At 40.1% G+C, this 16,096-nt stretch overlaps 1 protein-coding gene across 5 annotated transcripts; it reads right to left on the bottom strand.

Moving 5' to 3' along the window:
- Positions 1–2,498: 2,498 nt before the first annotated feature.
- LOC112567146 (cytochrome P450 2U1-like) lies at positions 2,499–14,958 on the bottom strand. 5 transcript variants are annotated; one of them, XM_025243712.1, is made up of 6 exons: positions 14,889–14,958; positions 9,940–10,075; positions 7,958–8,322; positions 6,009–6,536; positions 4,867–5,307; positions 2,499–4,421 (listed from the first exon to the last, which is right to left on the bottom strand). In XM_025243712.1, the coding sequence occupies exons 3-6, from the start codon at positions 8,307–8,309 to the stop codon at positions 4,207–4,209; spliced, it is 1,536 nt and encodes a 511-aa protein (XP_025099497.1). In that variant the 5' UTR covers positions 8,310–8,322; positions 9,940–10,075; positions 14,889–14,958; the 3' UTR covers positions 2,499–4,206. The 5 variants fall into 5 exon arrangements, with proteins under 5 accessions (XP_025099497.1, XP_025099493.1, XP_025099496.1 ...); XM_025243708.1 differs by having other exon boundaries at positions 7,958–8,326; XM_025243711.1 differs by having other exon boundaries at positions 7,958–8,362.
- Positions 14,959–16,096: the final 1,138 nt, after the last annotated feature.

Raw genomic sequence — 16,096 nt, forward strand, 5'->3', positions numbered from 1 at the left:
GAAGGCGTGCCTGAGTCACAACATGTAAATCTCCTTAGTGGAGATTATATAGTAGAGCATGGTAGATTACATAGTAGAGCAGGGTAGTGTCCATCGACGCTGGATTCGGCGCGGTACTGACCCCTTGTGAATTAACCTCACCTAGACGAGCATTGACTGAATGAACTAGAGACTTTTCTGAATGAGGAAGAATCGCCTCCCCGGACCATTCCTTGCCTTTGGTCCAGCTCCCAGCAGCACTTGGGCTAATATAATCGTTAAGCCTGTGACGTCACCCTGGAGCACCTCTGCTGTGACCCCGGAAACCACCTCACCGACACGGACAGTGTCGTCAGTTACGAGGAGAGACCAAATTATTCTCGGGGAAGGATCAACCGTTTCTACGGTAAGTGTACTGTGTTATTAGGATTCTAGTTGGCTGGAGATGTGGAGGGCGACAAGCCTAAGATTGTGGGACGATGAACTTTGGATAACAAACACAATGATTGCTCGAGCGGTCATAAAACGGATAATTCAACCGGAACATTAGAACTGGAATCTTATTGCATAATTAGTACATATTCTTCATACTTTGACTCTAAGATTTGCGTGTGCTGAGATTGATCATGAGAGTGCCCACGATGTCAACATTGCAGATATCGTTCAGATTTTCGTCGCCTTTAGAACACTGTGTGAAGGCGAATTGTTATTAATAAGTATTTGTCTTTTAGTTTGTAAAGTCCTGAACCACTCGATAACAAAATGAAGGTGATTTGGGCAGCCTCAAGCAATCGTTTTGTTGTGTGTTAAAAGAACGCGCATTTGTCTGGTACAAGTGTGTTGTAGAACCATCCTTACTGTGACATACTCACACACTCTCTCTCTCTCTCTCTGTAGACGTTGCGCGGGTGTTAGAAAGATCAATGTCTACAAAATCGGTGTTTTTGAAGACTCTTACTACCTCCACGTACTTAAGTAGTTAACTAGTTTAAGCAAAACAAACATCGAAGGTTTGCATTAATCTGGGCCGAGCAACTAAAGCACTCGCATCATTGAGGTCACTTGAAGTTCCTTGCCAAAGACCTGTCACTACAGTTCCACGTCATCACGTGTCAACCCCATCCACAGCTCGAATGCACTCTATTCCCGTCGTCCGCCCAATGGCCTCCCTTGAAGAACGACTTGATTGATGACTGACAAAGTGATGATTGCATAACAGTAAATGTGTAACAGGCAGACATTTTTCGAAAGGGTCTGCAATTCCCAGTGATGATAGGCATGCATCGTTCGTCGCGTTTAGAACGGAGTGCACCGTATACCTGTCGTCTGCCCAATAGCCTCCCCTGAGAGATGAATCACGCGCAAGCCTCCACCCACCCATCTTTCCCACTCTCTTCAACGAGACAGCAGCGAACTGTGAAAAATGTCTATATTAATGACTGACAAAGTGATGACTGCATAACAGTAGTTAAGTAACAGGGAGACATTTTTCGAAAGGGTCCGCAATTTCCCGTGATGATAGACATGCGCTATCGGGAGACTCATGGCAGCTTCCGTCGGGCCGCCGATTCCGTTGGCGTCTAAGAGAGACATAGACAATGAGATTGTCCTTTCTTGCATCAGCTGTGCAATGTTTGAACACTATGGTGTGAGAATAAAACTCGATAATAAATGTATCTAAATTGTCTGTGTGGAATCAATGTGTTTTCGATTGTTGTTGTTTTGTGTTAACCCTTGTTTCCTCATAAGCACTGCCACTGCCTTGTAGCATAAAGTCTTATCTTACAATGCCTTAAGTCCACACTCTCCTCTCCCTGAAGTGTGTTAATTCCTGGCCATCATGCCATTTCCATCATAAGATAATCCGTAATCTTATATCCATATAAAATGGCTGGTGTTGTGTTCATTGCATGACTAGCTCACCTCTGAGACTTCATCTTGCCTTAATCTACCTGACTGTCTCACAGACAGCAGCAAAGACCAACTACAGCAATGCCTATTCTGTCTACAAAAAAATAAGTTTAAAAAATTAAAACGCTTTTATTTTGAATGTACTAACAAGGGTAAAAGATTTTTTTAGTTAGGTCTAGGTATTAGGTCTAGGTATTTTCTTTAATACCTATATCTTAAAATATAAAAGTGTAAGGGGCCATTGAGTATTCTTAGTTCAATGAATACCCCCTCCGCCATCCACCAGATTTCTCCGAAGGCCTCCAGGTGACTGGTCCTATGTGGTAAAACAGAAAACCCTCACGACAGCCTCACCCTTCCATCTCCCCCTCTCTCCACGGAGCCAGTATGCCCTAAGGTGACAGGTCCTGCCTGCTTGCTGCTTGGTGTGACTCGCACACACCGCAGTTTGTAAACAATTGTTTGAAAAGACTGTAACAGACACCATACTCAGTGATTCCTCCTCGTGTACCCGTGGTATGTTTAGGTGTGACTTAGGGACTTAGGAATTTCCATAAATAATAAGCCTGGCTTACATGACAGTGAAATGATATTCAGGAAACAGCAAATCTCAGCGACAGTCAAGTTTATTTCTAAATAAAGAACAAGCGGTTTCACTGCTTTTGTCATCATGTATAATGATCCATTATACAAACATGGCTTTAGATACTATTCACAGATGTACTAATACAATTCTACACAGTCGCCTACAAAACACTGTTCTACATATCTATACCTAAGAATAGCTTTCACAAACATTTGTGTCATTGTTTTTTTTTTTAAACTGATGATGCGACCATATATCTTACTGAAGATATTTCCAAGTGAAATTTCTTTATAGTCAGGTTTGTCTACATCCCTTTATTTGCTGAGTAGTTAAATTAAAGGTTCCGTTCATGAATTTAAAGAACTGTTTTTGCACTTTTTTAAAGGACAAAATAAAGCTTCTAAATTTTCAAAGAACGAACCTCTTTGGTCCACCTGCTTTACCGTAGTTCAAGATATCTGTGGCATCCATATTTTACTAAATGTCACGACACCGTGAAGTCGGACTCTGCTTTTTCTTCCAAACACACCCGCGGGGCCACAAAAATACGCGTTCTTTCACACCAATACTAAAAATGACTTGCTAAGCAGACCGCCTTCTCTTACTAAACAAAAAAATTACATAGAAAAAGTTCTCACTACGATCTGTAATCTTTCTTCAAACAGATAGTCCGGTGTAGACAATCTTCCGTTCATTAAGAGCAGTTAGAAGTCGATACGCTTCATCTTGCACAATGACAACGCACATGTAATTATCCAATACTTCCTCACACAGATAATCCAATGCGAAACTAGGATTTAGAATATCCTCAACTGCGACTACAGCTAGAGTTGTGATGCTAGAGGATGTTTAAATCCTAGTTAATGATCATGTCCTCACTGAGTTATACCAAATAGAGATATAAATCTTCTAGACTTTCAATGTCACTAACTATTCACAAAATACCTCACCAAATCATTTTCATAAATGTTATTTCCTACTACTTTATTTGTAAGAAACATTTTTATTGTCTTCAAAACAATTTTCAATTATTGTTGAAATTCTTGAACAATTCTTTACTTTCATTTTTCTACTTGTCGTTTGTCAGTTTTATACAAGCTCTTCTTTCTTTTATCCACAAACTTTGGTTACTGATTTTTGTTGTTGGTAAGTGTACATTCATTCTGAATCATGTATAATTACTTTTTTATCAGTTGGCCACCTTTAAGAGACCTTCTTTAAACTGGTAAATAGCTGCATTGATATCCGTGTCAATCAAATATAGAGTAGTATTAAAAGAATATTGGTATTATTAAACTTCTAACTAAACGTGATTTATATAAGGAAGAGTTAAAGAATTAAAGTGACAAAAAATTAGCACGCATCTGCTTACAAATACTTCATATGAAGTGCAAGCTACTCGAATTTTGGCAAATTAGTAATTAGTAGAATAAAATCGAACCAAAAGTGGTCCCACTAATTGTTTAAAAATATTTTTAGTGTGCCCTAGACACGGAGCGTGTTGTGCCCTACAATTCTTTGCCATTGACTAAAGCCAAAACACATTAGGTCGAGCTTTCTAGGTCGGCAGTCCATTTTCTCTACGTGTAACATGAAAGTAATAGAAAAACAGGTGAGACTGTGTCCCTCGTTAATAGATGTGTTGCAGCCATGTAAAAACTTTGAGTGTAAATAAATAGGAAGCTGAGATATGTGTTTTGGTACCCTCTGAGACGGTCAAGTCGGCTCCATCACTGTTTTTCTTCAAATGTTTCTTTTCCGGAACACATCCTAGGCACAGCACGAACCTTGAAATGTGGAGGAATATAGTTGAATATAAACAAACCTTGCAATGGTGGAAGTTCTCCAGCTTCTGGAGGCAAGAATTGGAAGTGTTGTACCATTGTTGACAGATATAGAAATAATTCCATTCTGGCAAGCGGCTCACCAATACAACTGCGCCGACCTGTACAAAAATTATTTTTATCACATGTAATTTCAAGTCGAGAATTTCATTAAAAAAATTCCAGAGTAAAGATTTCTCATGTGTATACCAATTGTAAGCAGGCTAGTTCTAAGAACGTAGCTGAACACCATCACGGCTGTCATCAGTTTGTCCTTTAACCTCAATTAATTGATTAGTTCTAAATTAAGAGCTATAACCTTTATCTGTGTGGCACGTTTTGAAAGCTTTACACTGTTCAGGTACTTTCTTCATTCACATAATTCGAATTAAACCATCCCTTGCCAGATTTTTGTAACAAGGAATTCATGCGGAATTATATAGAACTTTGTCACACAACATGATACCCGCTGATTTATACTTGTATCCAATACACAGGACGACACAAAAAGTCGAAACAAAATTGTCCATAAATGTTTGAATGCAGTCTGAAAAATATATAACTTACCCAAAGAGAAGGGAATGAACTCTTCAGGTCTCCACAGTTTGCCGTCCTCTCCAATGAAACGTTCAGGTCGGAATCTGTCGGGGTCACCCCAGGTCTCCGGATCTCTCATCACAGAATCCAGGTTGGGGACGACTAAAGTGCCCTTAGGGATCGTGTATCCGCCAAACTCCACGTCACATGAAGTGGCATGCGGCACACTTAGTGGAAAAACGTTGGCATAGCGAAGAACCTCCATGATGACAGCCTCCATGTAAACTAACTGCGGTCTATCCTGTATGGTGGGCGCTCGCTCTGTGCCGACAACTCTGTGGATCTCCTCGTAGCACTTGTCCTGCACGTCAGGGTGGTGAAGGAAGTAAACCAGAGTCCACAGGATAGCTGTAGCGGTCGAATCCGTGCCGCCTATAAATACGTCGAAGACTACCTTAAGGACATTAATATCTGCAAAATTCAAATACATGTGTTACTTTTATAGTTTTGTTCCTTTTGGTAATTAATTAGTGAAGATGAATAGTTCATTTGTGTGGTTTCGGGGTGGGGGCGGATATTACACATATAAACAAATAAGCATCAGTCTCTTAATTAAATAGCATTTTTCAGCTTTTCAAATTTAAGTTAAATTAGGGGAATGTTTACGCTGCGCCTCATCATCAGCTTTAGCTCAAGGCTCCTTCAGACACTTCATCTTGTGAGTGCAAACTCAACTTCTAAGGGTGTAGGGCGTTGACTAAGATGAATAGATGGTTCAGCGCACATTCTAGGAGTCTGAGACCCACTCTATTCGTTTGTTTCCCAGACTAAATTTACCCACCCTTCCTGCTCATTGATGTCTGAGCCGACCTTAGCCTTCCAATTACCGAATGCACCTGGGATGTCCATTTTGTTTCTACTTCAACATGGAAATGCAAACGATTTTCTGTCAGCTGGGATGTCTTGGTTCAAAAGGCGAGTATGAAAACGGCATAGCGACCACGTCACTTTTCAAACTATTCAATGATTGGAAAAAACAGGGACCTAGAATAATTCCTTGATATATGAATCAAAATTTTAAATCTTAGAAATTTATCCGTTAAAATATGCCTTATAATTCTAAATTTACGGCAAAATTGCTTAAAATTAAACACATCGGAATAGGTATTTACTGTTGATGTGAGGTGATCCTGACTGACTGTTGCGATGATGATGTATTTCTCTGATGTAGGCACCAATAAAGTCGTCCACTGTGCCCTCCTCAGACCTGCGGTAGTGCTCGTCTACAAAAGGTTTAATAAACTTATACAGCATAACCTGCATGTTGTCCACAACCCGTTGCAAGTTAAGGCAATCTCCAGGCAGGAGTCGCAGGAAAGGCATGACAGTGAGTGCGGCACCCGCTCCCCAGTCGTTAATAACGACATTCACCAGCCGCAGATAATTTCTAAAGACGTCGTCGTCATACTCGAAGCGTTTGCCAAAGAGAATGGAGCAGATGTTGTTGGACACGCTAACTTTGGTGAAGTGGGTCAGATCCAGGGGCTGACCCTGGCTCTCGGATATGACCCTGATGTACTCTTTGATTTCTTCTTGGATCTTTACCGCCAGCACGTTTTTGCCCATCCCTAGCTCACGTAGGATATCCAGAGCAACCTTTCTTTGGTCTTTCCACACCGCACCAGAGGTGTCGAAAATTCCTAAAAAGAGAAAAAAGTCTTACAACAATTTCCTTGTTTCCTAGGATGACAGTGATTTATGAATATTATTATGTTTGTCATTGTGGGTGTGTGCGTGCGCATAAAAAGTGTGATCACGTGCCTTCATGTAACGTCCGTATTACACACAACGAATTGAGTCTTTGGAACTGAGAAACAGCGCTTTATATATTTATTGTACATATGTGAAGTAAGTCATTATTTTCTATTGTAAGTCTAAAGAGATATTTTAGTTTGAATTTTGCTTATGATTAAAGAAATCGATTTTATACGATTAAAATTGTCAGCACATCGGATGGACATGACCAACCAACTTCGAGCAAAGCTTAAATCTCAAGCTGTCTAAAATGTCTGTTTGCCAGATTGATCTACTAAGTACAAAGTTACAATGGAATTACACACTAACAATTCGAATGATATCGTCTAAAAACAACAACTTAAGTAACTGGAGTTGATGTTTAGCAGTGCCTCAGAACGGCTCTGCAGTGGATCCCATCTCACTGCGGGATAGATGGGAATGAGGAAGCTGACAGGATGGCTAAGTTGGGTGCAGAGGACGAGCAAGAAGACAATGCAGTCAACATGTCAGAGATGAAAACCATCATTAAGTCTCTGTACAGGCCACAGCAACCACTGGACAGTTACCATCAGCTGTCCAGACCGGACCAGGTCGCTATCTTCCGCCTCAGGACTGGGCACAACAGGCTGCTTCACCACCTACACAGGAAGTTGCACCTAGTGCCGTCCCCGAGATGCTCTTGTGGAGAGGCAGACCAGACTGTAGAACACATCCTACAGGACTGTAGGAATCTCCGTACCCTGAGGAAAGAGACGTGGCCGCAGTCGGAGACCCTGCACTTCAAGCTGTACGGGCCGGTGGAATCTCTGCAGAAGACCACCGATTTCATATCAAGAGCTGGTCTCCAAGTGTGAAAGAGGCGAACGACAAAAAAAAAAAAAAAAAAAAAAAACTGGAGTTGATCAACGTTTAAGATACGATCCAGCTAAACGACCGCTCGACCGATAAATCGACCTTTATCCCATTCTCTTCCCTTCCAAAAAGTATACAAAGTCACAGAAGAAGAATGTTTTATCTCATTGACCAAGTACATGTGTTTACTTTTCCGCTCTATGGAATTGTTTGCAAACGAAAACGGTTAAAAAAAATCTTAAATAACCGTAAACGCGCTTTTTTCTCTAGTTTATTGGGACAAGGGATGTAGATTTTATATAAATGAGCTTACTAGACAAGTCTAGAGCACAAACATTACTGAATTAAACTGTTCGTTTGGAGCAGTTATATGGTTTGAAGACCGGCATTTTAAACAATGCAGAAACTTTCATGATGACCCACTAGTTTGAAACTACTTCATAGCTGAAATCTTTAAGATTTTTAAACTTGCCTTTGCTGTCGGTTATTATTTCACTAACATAACTATGAGGCCTGTCAGAGAAGGCGTCGGCGTTTTTTGTCAACGCGTCCTTGAGGACCTTGTAGCCGTTGAGCACCACCACCAGCTGGCTGCCCAGGTACAGACTGAACACGTCACCGTACTGTCGTCGCCATGCTGCGAACTGCTGCCGAGTATCTTTCTTCATCATCAGCAGCAGGTGACCCAGCAGCGGTACAGCCAGCCAAGGTCCTGGAGGTGCACCTGCAGGTCGTCTGACGGAAATCCACCACAACAACGACAACACGCCAGCGCCTAAAGCAAGGCCTGTGTTGATGTCGAGGATTTCCAGTAGAGATGTCATGGTGCTCTGTTAGCTGTCTTTTACAACGACAAACGTAGATGAAATCTGTATGACTAATATAAAACGATATAAAGTGATGATAGATAAACAGGAGTGAAACATTTATGGGAGAAATATTATACAACTAAAAAATAAAAAACAAAATGAAAGCTGTCTGAAAATTGAGGCAAGAAAGACAATACTTCTTTTAGGAATTGGTCCTTGATAGAGGGAAACATCAACTTGTCTACACATCTTTGATTGTTAGCAGTGAGATGGCAAAAGAGCAACAAAGTATCTCAATACACTGCTAAGCAACAATCATTCATGAAAAACACTAACACCATTTCCACGACCTTAGCCGCGGCTGAGCAGTTTGGACCCCAATCACCGCGGCTTAATGGCATTATACTTTACTTCAGAAGTCTGTCCTCATACGCAGATTTCCGCTGAATGTCAGAGAAACTTTTACTGCTACCTTAATTTTCTCAATCTACTTGCATAATCAAAGATGCTACAGTGCTCTGTACAGGTGTTGCCGTGTCGCTGCAACATGTACCAGCAAGAAAGTGTGTTCAACCCCCAAAAATCTGCAGACCTATTTTCCAGTTAAGGCAAGGGAATTTTTAAATACAGGTAGTCCTCGACTTACGACGGTGCTCCGTTCTTAACACGGCGTCGTAAACCGAATTTCGACGCAAGTCGGATCATACGTTCATACAGTACTGTACCATAATAACAGCACAGTACTGCAAACATTAGCCTATCCAAACACCTATCCTAACACAGCACCCTACATAATTATCAATAAACATGAGTACAGTAAAATATTGTGCAGTATTGTGAGTGTGTGGGTGTGGGTGTGTGTTTTTGTGAATATAGTTTTAGGGTTAATTGTTTCTTATTTAGTTGGGTATTTACATGGACTGTAGGTGTTTGTGTGAGAGGATAGTTTGAGTGGAATTAAGTTGTTATTAAGTTTTTATTATAAGTTTTTATTATAAGCCAGTTGTTTTACCACGTCTTGTAAGTTCTCCTCGTGAGATAATAAAGTTAAATTGAATTGAATTGAATTGAATTGTACACTACGCTTTGTTATCACTGTCGCTTTCATGGGAGCAGATCCTTTCACATGTTCAAGGATGCGATCTTTATCCTTGATAATCGTAGCGACAGTTGAACGATTAAGTCCTAATGACTTGCCAATTTCTGTTGCTGTTTTCCCTTCTCAGATTGCCTTATGTCGTTATGTCTTCCGCCGTACGTGGAATGTGGCGCACGTACAGCTCGACTTACGACGCTAAACCTCGTAAGTCGGAATGAGCGCCGTATAAAAGCGTCGTAAGCACGAAACGACGTAACTCGAGACCGTCGTAACCCGAGGACTACCTGTACATGTACCTTCTACGTCCACGCTACATTTTTATAATTCAAGAAATTACCTAGACACTGTCTCTGTTCCTTGATGTTTGTATCAGCGTTTCAGTCATAACACGGAATATATGACAATTGCAGGTTTAATCATTTAACTATCTGATTAAGGTATCTTCTTACGAGTTCAACAACCTAGCTTAGTCTGTACCGGTAAGCTGACAATATATATACATATTGTGAAATCCCGCAAAAGTGTAGACTCACTCCTTAGACTTACCCTTCCTAAGTACTGTCGGAGCCTTGGACGAGCGCTTGTCACGACTGAAGATGCGATCAGAATGAGCTAAAGACCTGATCTGTGACGTTGAAGCTTAACGTGATGCAGTTGCGGCCGCTTGAGCTCGAGCCTGACGCTGCAACAAAGAGGATACTCTAAGAGCGATCCCTGTTAGGCCACGCCCCCTTAAGTCAGGCCACGCCCCTTTAAGACGATTTCATCAGACATATCAGCCATCATTTTATCTTTGTACTTTGTATGAGAATGTTACGGGACTGGCGACTTCTAACGCTGTTGTAATTAATAAGTTAAATTTCAATCAAATTAACCTAGTCCGAAATCTTTAAAAAGTGAAAACCACTGCACTTTTTTGGTTTTGCAGACAGTCCGGTCAAAAGACATCCTTGGACCGTACTTTGCCCATCGCTGGTTTAGCTGCTTCCACCTTACCTTAAAGAAGAGCTCCCTATACCCCGCATTACAATAAACAATACATGACGTACACAGTATACTGTCACGGGCCAGGTCGAACTGTTATACACTATATCAATAACACGTTTGTTATTCTTTTTAATCCATTGAAAGCATTACACAAGTCGAATTCTCTAGAAACTACCAACTTCCCTTATTATATGATACCACTACTATTGCTCCTTGCTCGCGCTGTGAGACTCTGGCAACGCGGCCTTGACCAGTAGTGGACTTTACCGCATTCCACTTCTTAGAATCTTGGCACCACAATGACATTCCTAGGGCAGCGGCGTGCTAACAGTGCATAATAAGCCACCCAAAATAAGTGCTGCTAAAAGTGCTTCATCATCTCTTCAATACCACCACTGGGGAACTGATTGAAGAGAAACAGGCTGACTTAAGACCAGAAAGGAGCACAGTCCAGAAGATCTTCAAGTGCCTTAAAAAGTCGGGCATGCTAGGATAATTAGTTACAAAGAGGTCCAGCGCTATATGTTAACAAGGAAAAAAACACTCAGCACAACAACAATAATCAACAATACCCGCCACACCAGACAAACCCTCATCAACCACAAGTCATGTAAAAATCCGCTCGCACGTGGTAGAGTTCAAAGGTCATCTTTGATCTTTCCAGGTCATCAATCAAGACACGTTTCAGAAGCAACTGTTCTCCCGTGGAAGAGAGGGGGAAAGGTGTGTGGGTGGAGGCTTGCGCGTGATTCGTCTTTCAGGGGAGGCCATTGGGCAGACGACAGATATATGGTTCAATCGTACTTTTGGATGGGGTTGACAAGTAACGACGTGGAACTAACGACAGATCTTTGGCAAGGACCTGTAAGTGACCTCAGGGATGAGATGACTTTAGCGGATCGGCCCTGATTTTTGTAAGCCTTCGATGTTTGTTTGGTTGAAGCTAGGTAACTGCTTGAGTGCGAGGAAGTGTTAAACGTTCACAAAAAGCACGACTTAGTAGATATTGATCTTCCTAGCTGAGAAATATTGAGTAGAGGTGTGAGAGAGATCCAATGTATTTTGGGTAATTTTCCCCTAGTGAGCTCCACTGGTTGGCAAGTGACCTAAACGTAATGCAGACATCTTTATAGCATTGTATGAGGTGTTATCCCCATACCAGTTACTTCAATTACTCTGGACTGCTCCTACAAACCTCTTGTATATGACATGCATCGCCCACGACGACTTTGGTAGAAGCTGCTTTTCGGTTTCTAGTTCCAGCGTCTGGTATCACTTTGCACAGTGACAGTTTCTAGACAGGCCTTAAATTAACTTTTTCTGATAGATATGTCCTATAGCTCTAGTGGGCTACTCCTTTTCACATCTTCATTTACTTGGTTTCTCCCCTTACACCACCACCACCACCACCACCACCACCACCACCACCACCACCACAAACTGAATTAATTGATTGAGATGTATTTTTTTAAAATTTTATTTTAACACTTTGACTAGTATTGTATGATTAAGTTGGGCAACAGAACTGTGACGGGTTTTCTCTTTATTAACATTAATAATATATACTTATGAACATTAGAGGGGTTTACAAAAGAATACTTTTATTTTTTCTCAAAAGATTACGCATAAGCTGAGTAAATTTAACGTAGTGTAATATAAGCAACAGTTAAGTGTATGAATGACGTTCTTTTTAAATCTGCATGATAAACCAATAAAGTGGCAGTCTTTAAAAGAAAAACTACAGAAATCTGCAGACTGGTTTCTACAAAATGGCAACAAGTTACAAAGGCCTGCTGAACTTAAAACTTGTAAGTATTAGGCAAAGCCATGTAAGGAAAGCGTGTGCGTGTAGGGTGAAAAGCGAGAAAGTCGAAATAAACATTGGTCAAAGGGAGACTACTCCGGCGAGCATGGGAATACCAGAAGCAGACGGCTTTGGCGGACATGATAGTCGAAGGAAGCTGATGTGTAAAGAGAAGAAACTTAGAAGTCAGCTTGGGAGAAGTAATTCCTTGCCTAGCCAAGGTATCATTCGTAAACCTATTCGTTTCTTATTTGATTCTGTTTCTATTTTTATTTTTGGTATTGTCAACGATTTACTGTGAGGCGAAGGAAACGAAATGATATGATGTAGTAAGCAAAGTTAGGATAACTGTGTACGTGATAGATAGTTGAGTGTGGAGCGGATGAGAACAAAATATGTATTGAGAATTAATTCAGAGGAATTTGTTAGGAACTATTTCGGGGAGAACAAGTAGCTGCCGCGTGCCCAGACACGCTGGGCGTCGGGGATAGACGCCCGATCTTTCAAATCAACTGAAGATCATGGCGTCACCTCTAACCAAAACTTTACTCATAAACTGTTTAAAATATCGTCTAGCGCTCCTTAAACACTGATCGTCCTGGATGCTCACAACATTTTGCCCTTCACTCAGGGATGGGCAAGCTACTTTTAATTTGTAGCCGGCTAGGCTACAGCTACTTTTTTCAAAATTTGGCTACACTACAGCTACAATTTCCCCAAAAGTAGCCAGCTACTTTGGGCTACTTTTAAAATGTAGCCAGCTTCTTTTGGCTACTTTTAAAAGCGTGATGTTATAACAAGTTAGCTGTAGCCAGCTGGCTGTAGCAACATACACAAACATCAAATATACACACAAAACACTTGCTTTACAAAGTTTTTATTATAATAATGAAACGGAGAACTGCGATATACCGACAATTTTATTTAGTGAATCCATAAATGCTTTCATTCATTCCTTGCCCCCTTCCTCCCCCGGCCTTTTTCACACAATAAGTACACGTATTTACGAATATTAAACATTTCTGGATCTTTTTCCTCATCCTGTTTAGTGACAAAAGAAATTATATAAGTTTTCCGATAAACATTTGTTTTCTATAACTATTGTTCCCATTACTTAGAAATGAAAACTAAACAGATGCTTAAGTATCAGGTACCTGGAATTTTCAATAAGTTAGGTTATGTGGTGATGAAAAATGTCAACCTCTTATCAATACTGTGACAATGAACAACAGACCATTGAAATAAATGAGTTTTGCATGGAATATAAGTAAAACACTGCTTAATCTAATTTAGGCAAGCAGATCATAAGGCATTTTTTTTCTAACACTGACACTGAAACAAAGAAAGGAACACAACTAATTGTTTCACAAAGCTGATAGGGTGAAAAGTATAGTCCTGGCATACTAGAATAGACTTTAATTATATAGTAGGATGTCAAATGTAGCATATAACACTGAAATATGTTTTTCAAAAATGATCTGACACAAATATATTTATTTTAAATCTTTAAGCTTGAATTTCTCTGTTTGTCGTTTTTGACATCCAGTCCTAAACTATAAAACATATTTCTCAAATGGCTTGTGCTACGCAGTAAAATTTGCAATTTGTTTAGAAATGCATAAGCTGTGATGCCATTACTTTTGATAAAATTAACATTTTTCTAAATATTTTCTAAATATTTAATTGCCACATTCAGACTGAGTCGGGGGGTATCATGTCTGATTTTTTATATCTCCTAGAAATCTTGAGATATCAAAACGCCTTATGCATAAGTTTTCTTATCATTGCCTCTAGTTTACAAAAAACCTAAAACCTTTGGTATATGACTTATGGTATTGTGTAAATTTGTTTTTAAAATGCTTATACGTTTTGAAACAAAAACGTTGATTAAAGTCACAATTTTCACTTTAGGTACTCAAAAACAGTTTTAAAGTGCTATTTATGTTATTTTGTTACTCTATATTTAAAAACCCCTAAAGATATTTAAAATATGGATTTTAATTTTTGGAGTGTACCGGTAACCTTAAAACAAATCTACATTCTTTTAGTCCTTCATGGAATTGAATTTGACCAGAACTTTGGCCTCGAAGTTGCTGTCTGTCACCCTAGTGCGCAGCTTTGTCATGATAAGTCCTGCCAGACTGAACAATCTCTCAACAATTCTTGCATTTGAAACTATACCCACATTTTGTGGCTTCGCAAAATGTCAAAAATTTCAAATAAGGCTGGAAATTGATGGGTAAGTCCATCTTCGTTTTTCAAATGAAACAAAATACCGCTCCCGCCACATGGACGACCCGGTACTTCCGGTTACTGAGCGTGCGAGACACGTGGGTGTCTGGCTGTCAAGACACCGAGCAGTGACAGCAGTGGCTGTCGTCGTCTTGCTGACACGCTGTCGACGAATGGTCGTGAAAGTAGCCAACATGTAGCCAAGCTACGGCTACTTTCTAAAATGTAGCTACGGCTACAAGCTACTTTTTAAAAATTTGTAGCCGGCTAAGCTACAAGCTACAAAATTTGTAGCCAGCTACAGTAGCTGTAGCCTAGCTACAGCTACTCCCCATCCCTGCCTTCACTAATACTAAAAAAACGTCTTATTGGCCTTCCTTGGTCAAATGTCTTGTCTTCGTTACATGCAACATAAAAATATAAAAAGCTTAGGTAAAGAATAGTTAAGACTGGGCTTCGTTGTCAGATGTACCTCATTGCGCCATCTGCCTGCTCCAGGAGACACTACGGCCACGGGTGTGCGAAGCATTGTTGTAACCACAGTGGAGTCTGAGCTTGTAATTCTGTGTGTAAATGAACGAATATATAAGGGAGGTAACAGTGGAACCTTTAGGAATTGCTCCTCTGTAGATTACTTCCCTTTAAATCCCGAAAAGTCAACCAACAAGGTATTTCTGTTCGAAAGTAGGCGAAGGTTTAGTTGCTCAAGTGCCATGTCGAAGTCAGTTGCCGGATACTCAATTTAACTTGGATCTGTGCTCAAACAACCGAAAATGAGAAGAAAACAGTAGGTAATATTTAAATTCAAATGTATATTCTGATACAATAATTTATATGGCTGTTTTATCCTTTTTGTGTGTATAAATATTTATAAATATTTTATTTTTAATGTCGCACTTTTGACCTACATCCCGATTTGTGAACTCTCTGTCTCATACAGTTAGTCTTTCAGTTGATTTTACTGCAAGAAAACAAGACTTATAGTTATTAAAATTTACTCCACGTAAATGTATTTGAAATGCTCTTTAAAACAGAGTATCACAGATTGTTATTTTTATTGTAAGTTAATAAATTTAAATTTTTACAAATACCGGTCGAAATTTCATTCGCCTCTGCATGCTTATACCAGGGGAGAGCGGGTTACCGCAGTCGCGTACACAAGGCCGTACTGTAGTCACTTGCAGGGCTTTGAGTATAAATGAAAAGGAAACTGAGATGTGTTTCAATGTTTACTCAGACGTTCACATCCGCTCCATTGCTGTTTTAGTTGAAATGTTTCTTCTTTGGAACACATTCTAGGCGCAGCTCGAGTCTCGAAATGTTCAGGAAAATTGTTTGCTCCCATCAGGCCTTGCAAAGGTGGCAACTATCCAGTTTCTGCAGTTAAAGCATTTCATAGAGAAATTATTCCTTACTGGTTTTACTTGACTATCAATGTATTTTATTATGGCAGGTTCCTCAACTGTGTTTCGTAAATCCTTTTCCGAGGGACCAGGTGCTTCAGATTAAAAGAGGCAATTTTCTAAAATAAATTTCACACATAAATCATTATCTTTTATAACCAGGGTAGAGTCTGTGAGCATCATCACAGGCCCCTCTCAACCATCGTCATTTCCAAATGCTACCGTCCGGCCGCAAGTGTAACGACTTTTCACCAGGAATAATGCGTCTGCCAAATCC

This window comes from Pomacea canaliculata, linkage group LG6, assembly GCF_003073045.1.
Source record: "Pomacea canaliculata isolate SZHN2017 linkage group LG6, ASM307304v1, whole genome shotgun sequence".
Lineage (NCBI taxonomy): Eukaryota > Metazoa > Mollusca > Gastropoda > Architaenioglossa > Ampullariidae > Pomacea > Pomacea canaliculata.

Bases quoted from the DNA above. Each gene is read 5' to 3' on its own strand.
- LOC112567146 (XM_025243712.1), bottom strand. From the start codon at position 8,309: ATGACATCTCTACTGGAAATCCTCGACATCAACACAGGCCTTGCTTTA. The intron at 6,537-7,957 runs GCAAGTTTAAAA...TTCTCTTTTTAG, and splicing joins AATAATAACCGACAGCAAAG to GAATTTTCGACACCTCTGGT. The intron at 4,422-4,866 runs GTAAGTTATATA...ATTTTTGTACAG, and splicing joins GTTCATTCCCTTCTCTTTGG to GTCGGCGCAGTTGTATTGGT.